This window comes from Nesoenas mayeri, assembly GCF_963082525.1.
Source record: "Nesoenas mayeri genome assembly, chromosome: 1".
NCBI classification, from domain to species: Eukaryota; Metazoa; Chordata; class Aves; order Columbiformes; family Columbidae; genus Nesoenas; species Nesoenas mayeri.
Window position 1 is genome coordinate 50903407 of NC_137541.1, and position 8913 is coordinate 50912319.

Genomic DNA, 8913 nt, shown 5'->3' on the forward strand with positions numbered 1-8913 from the left:
GAAGTGACTCGTGTTTATGTTAGTGTTATATATGCAACGAGAATCTTAAAATAAAGCCTGTGGGGACGTATTTTTTTTTAACCCTCCAAAAATCTCTACACTACGGCATCTCCACTGAAAAAGAAACCCACTATCTTGATGAAACTAAGATTTCACATCCTGATCAAAGTGTTTCACTGAACATAAATTTTTATGAACAAATGCTTTTCAAATCAAAAGCCAAATATATTTTTATATTATATTCAGCATTTAAAATGGAACGCATATCAAATTAATGGAATATTATCATGCCAGGTTCATCCTATTAGATAATCAGTTACTGGTTTGCTTGGTTAATACTCAGCTACAGGGACCTGAAAACTACATAGATTCAGCTACCTGAGCATCTTCTCCAGGTTATGTTGTTCTTTATCAACATGTTAGAGTCCCTGTTTCCTATACAAATTATCCTTATGGTCATTTGAAATTAGCACATACCGGATACAGCAGAAAGGACAAAAGGCAAACACTATGGAGAGAGCGTACAAGTCCCTGTGTCCCAACCACCAGGCTCACTGCTGGAAATCCGAAGATTGCAGCTACCTGCAGACTGGAGCTACTGAAAGCTACCGGTGAGGTACGGTTGAAGCTGAAAAATTGAGAGTAGGTGACAAAAAGGGGCCATAAAAATCACAGATGTAAATTAATAATCAAATATACACACACAACAAGGAGACAGATGGCAAGCAATTTTCCCCAGTGTACTTATACTTGTGCTTCTGGTACACGTATTTGGGTCACTTGCTAGATTAAATCTCATGTGGCAGACCCAACAGAGGTACTGTCAAATGTGTACGGGCTCGGCCTATTTTCAAGTGATACAAGTCTGACACTACAGGGTGAAAGCATTTATCAGGATTTCATCAAAGCAGTTTGCAACACTGCCCTGCGACTTTGAAACAAGGCTGTTGGATATTTTCTACCTCAGCAAGGCTGCCCCATCCAGGCCTACTAAATAAAATGCAGCACAAGTGAGAGAAAGTTGGTCAGTGCTACCAAATCTCATGGAGACAAGAAAATCCGTACGTATTTTTCCAAAGCACCAATTTTGTCAATGTGGCATAGAGAAATACATCACTCAGGGTTAAAGATTCCTACTAATTCCTTAACATATGTGTTTCTTCTGACATTTGGGAGTAGGAAAGAACACCTCAGTGGATGAGTTGCTTTTGACACATTCACTGTAGCAACACCTCGGATACCTCAGATAACACAGATGCCTCAGACACTCAGATAACAACCTCAGATGGGCAGAGCACTAAATCTTCCATACCCCAGCTATAAACTGACAGTGACCTGTCTCATTTAGCACAGGTCACAGGAAGGACTACAACTTCAATGCAAAGAACCAAATGTCAACTTGCCTACTTTGGGGAATGGGGAGTGCTTAAATGACAGGGAAAAATAATTACACGGGTGTGTTAAGTCTGATTGCAGCAATGGGTTTCCCTGCTGTAATACTGGTAGATATTAGCATGAAACAAGAACTGAACGTGCAGATTAGCTCCCCCTTAATCTGTCAAGAAGCTGGATTTGACACAGTGCAACAAGCAAGACCTTCAATACATTCACATTAATGGAAACCGCATTTCTCCCTACCCCTTGTTATCAGTTCCAGGATGATTTTGCTCAGCAATAAATAAATCTTTATTAACAAGCAATGTGAGCTCACTGTGGCATTAGACCAACATCTAAATACTTCCCCCCTCCCATGTATCTATCACTTCTTTCAGGTTATTGCATGCTGCATCCAGCTTCAAATAAAACAAATAAGGGAAAAGAATTAAAAAAAAAAAAAAAAAAAAAAAATTTGTTCCTAGATGAACAAGGAGGTTTTGAGTTGGGGAGAATGACTACCTAATAATCTACACATGTAATTAGGAAATATCACAGCTGTTCATGAGAATTACAGTAGCAGGGAACAGAGTGACAAAAGCTTGTATTTGCTAGGTTCACAGACGGGGGGTGGGGGGAAAGCAGCAGTGTTTACACTGTCTCTTGGATTTAGAGGCTGTCACTTTCATTCAGAGTGATCAATAAGCCAATTGATCAAAAAGATCACATGTTTGCACTGATTATGTACACGCCACATATCTCTCTAGCCTGAAAGAAACAAGTTACGCAGACTAATGACGAGAAGAATGTACACATTTGCTTACTCAACTTCCTCAGGCTTTAAATTCATTCCAATTCACGTTAACTGGGTGAGGAGTGGGAAATGAAATACTGAATCCTTTGATATAGAGTCATAAAGCCCAGACTACAATCAAGTTTGTTGTATCACTGTCCATACAGTCTTTGGTTTGGTGCCGTGCAGCCGCTAAAATATTAAGTTTTACCATTGGGAAATTGATTTTGCTATAAGAAGTTTTTACGATGCCACTTAATCTTACCCAGCCTACATAAAAAAACACAGAAAGCAATTACAGACACCCTTTATATACTAAATTTGATCACTATATTAAAAAAAGAACAGTCTGATGTAATTCCAACATAATAGCAAAAGAAGCAGAAAGAGCTATGGCAATATGCTGCCCTTCTGAAACAAAACATTGCAGGTTCCCAGCTTAAATGCACAATCTTGATTCACTTAAAGTTAGTAGCATGATCCATCTCCCACATGGAGGGCTGTGTCCTGCAGCTCCAGCATCGACCTCCTTTTCTAGTGTTATGTTTCAAGTTGTCTCCTGCAGGGTAGTGAGATTCTGTGATTACAGTCAAAAGAATACTTTGGGTCTGAGAGCCTGCCTCTTTGAATAGATAACCCTTTCTAGTTCATCAATTACTGGCATGCAACAGCCATTTCTGCCTTGCCCCGTCCAGTGTTGCAGTTGAAAAACATCCTAATTAGATGACCCTGCATACAGAAATGCCATTAACTGGCTTTCAGGGCACTCTAGTGAATGCCTAAATTTTAGCTACAATGATGAGAAGTACTTTATTTAGTTAGGATGTAAACACATAAGCAAAGAAGTGTTTTAGAACACCTTTTAAATAGTCTGGGATCAGTACTAGCAAAGACAGCGTGTAATTATCTTTTCCACCCTTTCGGAGATGACACTCAAATATCACTCTTTCCTAAGCGCATTAAAGCGCACTCAGGCAAGATCAAGAGTAACCTTGACCTCCACATCAGTAACACCAGGTAGGACTCCAAATTGCTTTCTATGCCTAGCCAATTTCAGCTGGCCTGCAGGACAGATTTACAAGCATGTCCTTAAACAACCCAGTTTTGCCTAAATATTGCAACATATGCTACTTAGGGTTACATAAATATTCCACAACTCCTGCAGTTGTTAACTATAACAAGCGGGTTTAAAATAGTGTCAGTGTGTCAAAATATTCAACGCTTTCTATTGATCCAACTCAGACTTTGCATTTCAGGATAACAGCAGATTTTTTTTTTTTCTTTTGCTGTTTGTGAATGAAGTTTTGAAATGTTGAAACAGGTTTAAGACAAGTCATAGTAGATAACTGGGAGGCTCACAGAATCCTAAAAAGACTAAATTGCTTCACAAGGCTTCAAGCATGTGTAAAGGACCTCAAGGACTGAAGCCTGAACCTCCACATTCTGCAACCGATGCTGTTCCCAGCCGGGGACCTGGACCGGGACTAACACTTGGCAGTTACTTTGAGTATAATAGGTTTAATAGTAGCAACCCTTGAAAACAGGGTGGGTTTATTCTGAAAGTGGTGACAGATCCTTAAACAAGGCAGGTGCACCATAATACGGTGTAAAGGAGGAAAATTCCAAGTTCGGTAACTAATTAACTCCAGGACAGGCAGGTTATTTCGTAAGGTAAATGCCTAATCAAAGACATAACTCATCCTTTCATACTCCATCAGCGCGCCGGGGAAGTTCCATTCATCCAGCAACATTGTTCTGCTCAGGTGCATCCCCTGCCCCACCTCGCTGTCCTACCCTCACGCACAAAGCTCCAAGGCACTAAGCCAGCTTGACAGCCGCTCGGAGAGTTCGCTGGCACCCCGGACCCGAGCCACGAAGCAGGGACCCACCGCTCACGCACCCCTCCCTTCCTCCCTTCTCTCTCCCGGGCGGCCGGTCGGCACCTCCTCGGTGGAACAGCGAGCGGGGTCCGGGCAGCGGCGGCCGCGGAGCGCAGGGACCTGCCCGCCCGCACCCAGGGGAGACGCTCGCTCGCCAGAGGCTGATGGAAAAGCTGTCAAAGTCGATCCGTGCTCACTTTTTGGATGGTTTAATTCCAATGGAGCATGAAACACCCCAGGACGGTTAATAAGTTTAGCCAGGCGTGCTGTTCTCCCTAATACATTTTAATTATGTATCTGGCTTAATTGTGATCTGATTAAGTCACCGGAAAAGGCACAAATTGGAATTTTCCCCGACTGCTAACAGCGCCTTTCAGCAGCTTCTGAAGGCAGGTACTTTCAGGAGAGGAACGGGTAGGGAGCCCAGCCCAGCGGCAGCTGTTCCCGTCCCCGCCGGCGGGGCTCCGGTCCCCGCGGCCGCTCGGAGGAGCCCGACAGCCCACGGCAACTTCCCGCGCGGGGCTCGGTCCTGGCGGAGCGGGGGAAAGGGAGGCGGCCGGGGACCCAACCGCCCGGGCGACACCGCGAATGTGGGATCAGCCCAGGACACGCAAAGTTAAAGCAGCGGGTCTCTTCCCACCGGGAAGGGCTGGAGGGGACTGAGCCCGCGTGGGAGCTGTCAAAGCCCCGAGAGCGGCGGGCGCCGCCGCGGCCACCCGGAGCCGAGGAGCCCCCGGGACCCTTCTGCGGTAACCCTGAGGGGTGCGGCCGCCGCCCGGCGCCCGGCAGGTGGGCAGCTCCCGCCCGCCCGGCCCCGCCGCCCCTCGCCTTACCTGTCATCGTAGCAGAAGTCGGCGCCCAAGGTGTTGAGGTACAGGGCGAGCCCCAGGGCGCTGCTCAACAACTCCGCGATCATCTCTCCGCCTGCCGCCGCCGCACTCGCACCGGGGCAGCCCCCGCTGCCCGGCCTCCCGCTCCAGCCCCGCCGCGGCTGCCCCTCACGCCCCCCGGCACCGCGGGGCGCCGCTGCGCGCTCCGCCGGCGGCCGCAGGCTGACGGCGTCCCCCCGCGCCTCCGCCGCCCCCTACCCCATAGCAGCGGGGCGAGCGGCGGAGAGAGCGATGCGGGGCGCGGCGGTGACTGCCGCCCTTCTCCCGCGGCGCCTTGACGCTGCCGCGGCTCCGGCCGCCACTCCGGCTCCCGCCCCGGCCCGCGCCCCCCTCGCTGCCGAGCCGGGCGCCGCCGCCGAGGCTCTGGGAGCGCCCGCGTGGGGCGCCCCGGGTTCCCACCGCGCCTGCGTGCGGGCCCGCCCCGCGCCCGCCCCTCCGCGCCCGCCCGCCCCGCCACCCCGCCCCGCGCCCCGGGAGGCGCTGGGACCGGGACCGGCCCCGGCACTGGGCCCGGCACGGGCGGCGGCAGCGGCTCGGTGGAGCGCAGGGCAGGGCTCGCCCCGCTGCTGCTGCCGCCGGCTTTGGCACAGCCCTCACAGCCCTCCTCCTCAACGGGTTTTCCTTTCTCTGTTTTCCTTTTTCCTTTTTTTTTTCCTTCTGCCTTCTTTACTTCCGTTATCTTTTTGTCGTTTTTCTTTTAGTTTCTTTTTCTTCTTTTTCTCTGTTCCCCTTTCCCACCTTTCGTTTCCTTCTTCTCCTGTTCCCCTTCTGCCCCGTTATCTTCTTTTTACCCTTTCCCCCCCAACAGAGGCCAGATGGAAAACCATTAGTAGGAGAGGGCCTGTACCATCAGGGATGGGATGCAGAGCAGGGGGCTCCACACTCCCACTTGCCCCGAGCCTGGTATTCACCTCACTGTCAGCGTGGCCCTTGGCTCTGCTTCCAGTTAAGCAAAACCAAAGTAAACCACTGAAACCTGGCAGAGGGGGGCAGGAAAAAGGACACCCCGAGACAAGGAGCACCCCAAACTGGGGCTCCCTCAGGGTAGCCCCACAACGTGATGCTGCCTGCGAGGGGGTAAATGGGTCAGCCTGAGCCCTGCGGTATGAATGGGACAAATAAATGGCCCAGACAGGAAACCCAGCTGTGGGAAATAATGCACTGAAACCATCTTCAGTAATTCATCGGATATTGAGGCATGAAGTTATGGAAAGGGTTTGGGTCCATCAAGTTGATTGTTTCATTTTTTTAAGAGATATTTTTAAATGTTGCCTTCTTTTTCAGCTAGCCAGCCCTTTATATAACCTTCATATTTCCTTGTAATTTCCATCAAGTGGCACATCATGCTGTCCCAGAAGAATGGGAGTCTGTACATCAAGCTGTGTCTAATAAATTGGGGAGCTTTTAACAAGTTTTCTTTCTCCCGTATGTGATTATTTAATGCTGTTCTTTGCAACCTCAAAATATATTAAGTGCATTAAGACCTCTTTCAAGCAAGGCTTAAAGTGCTCCTGTGAAGTCTGCCCCAAGTGTCACAAACATCTCAGCTGCTTTTACTTAGATTCAGGGGGTGTGTTATCACCATCAGTGGCAGTAATTGCAGACACGGGGGGGAGGGTGCATTTTGTTGAGAATATTAAAGCTTTGAGGGCCCTTATTGAAGCCATTAGCGGATCACATTGATCTGGCATTAAACTTTTCAGCCTGGAGCACAGAACATAGCAACTTAGATTTTAAAGAGTTGGTATGCTTTGTCAGAAGAACTGCGATCCTTATTTTTGAACACTGATTTTCAATGTGTCTCTGGACCTACTGCCAAGATCCTGATCATCCTGACTTAGTCTTTGCTGCAGCAGGATTGCTGAGCTTATGCACTAGGTTTGCACAGCTCCTTCTCTGGAACATCCTAATAAACTCTGCATAAAAAGCATTATAATTGCTGCTGAGTCACAGTGGCAGAAGTCTCTTGTTCTCCATCAAAAGCATATGTCTTTTTTCTTCAAAGAGGCAGGGCTACTGGCTGGGGTAGATGAGGGCTGGTAGAAAAGCTTTAGAAAGAAAACAAATCCTCCAGGGATAAAGTTTAACAAAGCCTGACACTGGCTAATAAAACCTATTGTCAAGAAAGGGTGGGATGAAACGTGTGGACTGTGCAGAGAGTGCCTAATCCGCTGGACGTCCCCAGTGCTCCAGCGTGGCTGGAGGTAGCATTAGGGCTCCACCAGCCTGTCCAAGTGGATTTAGCTACACCCAAAAGAGTCTACAAAGCCTGTATCTCATGTCTCTGTCTCTGTATAAACAAAGGACAAGTGTCCTCACAATGGCAAGAGCTTTCTCTGATTGAGAAAACAAGCTGTGTAGAGAGATACAGAGGGCAACGTGTGCATGTACCACCCCACTTGTCAGCTCTGGGGCCCCATGAGCCAGGCCAAGCTGGATGCAGCAGATGGAAAGAGCAAGTGCAGAAAGCTGGAGACAAGTTCCACATAAAAATGATTGTGCTTGTTAAGCAAACAACAGTGCAGAAGAAAACATGAGGGTAGAAAAACAAAGCTTGCTAGGGGAATTCCTTCTGTTCCTTGGTTAGTTAAAAGTAATAAATGCACTGGAGCTATGAACAATATTATATTTTACTATATCATCAGGAGATGTCAGATAATATTCTGACTCATAGCAGATTTACAGTGTGACATACGGTAATCACAAGGTATCAAAAGAGGTAATTTAGAAGTTCAGATGTGTCACAAAGCAGCCATTTCCAAAATAACCTTCACTTACAGAAAGTCATTGTCACAGCCTCTGGTATCAGGGAAAAGGGAAGAGGTGGAAGATTGTAACAACACATAATAATAACAGTAATTGTAAAGATAACTAGCATTATTCAGTCTAACAGCCGATCTATTGTGTATAGCTTAGTAGGCAAATTCACATACTTTATTGCAAATATGGCAATCAAAAGCATTCTGTTTTAGTACCAGCCTGGAAATGTCTTCATTAAAGACATTATAGACTCAGAGTCACTGTGCTACAATATACTGCACCTAAACTGTACCTGAAAGACTAAATTGTGACACAGCATGTAGAAATACATGTCTGTCACAGTGACAGATTTGGTTAACCGGTCACTGACTATGAGACCTTAAATGTCAGAGTAATGCATGTGGTACAGATCCCTCAACAGATTAGATTAGACACTTCAATTTCTGTACACTAGGTTCATTTGCTGGAGCTTGTAGAAAATATTTGTGCCAAATTCCTCAAAGCATCTGAGAAGAGAAAGGCTAACCCTCTGAAAGCTGCTGGGATTTTTTATTAGAATGAGGTAACTGGATATTAAATGTTACTGTGCGAATAATCAAGTGGGATTGTTTTGGTTTTTTTTGCCAGTTTCTATGCTCAGATACCGTCAACAAAAAGTCATAATATATTGTGGATAATTTTGAACAACATAAATTACATCCAAAGATGTGACTTAATGAGCCTCAGAAAGGTAAACTTTTGTGCATTTCAAAACACCCACGCAGTTGCTGTTGTTAGCAGTCAAGCATAAGCTGGTGTTATCTAAGCTGGTGTTATCTAAGGAAGGAAATCAAGTTAGTTGAATATGTTCATGAACAAGTGACCTTACTTTATCAAAAGCAGAGAAAACGAGGTAGAGAAGAATGTTTCAGACAGGTGACTTTTTCAGAATTACTCACTGATTCACAGAGGTAGTTTGATTTTGTGGGCTCAGATCAAAGCTGTTGTTTTCCTGTCATGCTAACAAGATCATATTCATTCTCAGAGACCAGCATTTCCGCTTTCTCTAAGAAATTGCTTTTTTTTTTTTTCCCTCCTGCTGATGATAATAACATCAGCAATGACAACCAAAGTAAAAACAAGTTGCAACTTCAAAACAATGAAGTCTCACAGCAATCTGCATGAAATAGGACAGCAAATATTAAACACATGCAGAAAAATCAAGTACGTGCAGGAC

The 8913-nt window shown here is 46.4% G+C and overlaps 1 protein-coding gene across 1 annotated transcript in view; it reads right to left on the reverse strand.

Annotated features, from left to right (window-relative positions):
• TMTC2 (transmembrane O-mannosyltransferase targeting cadherins 2) overlaps positions 1–6006 on the reverse strand; it is a gene marked incomplete at its 3' end in the record, with an annotated part of 254657 nt that extends 248651 nt beyond the window's left edge. Inside the window, exon 1 of the mRNA XM_080363734.1 lies at positions 4881–6006. Within this exon, the coding sequence (XP_080219860.1) occupies positions 4881–4963 (83 nt within the window). The 5' untranslated portion in view covers positions 4964–6006. The remainder of the gene's footprint in view (positions 1–4880) is intronic.
• Positions 6007–8913: the final 2907 nt, after the last annotated feature.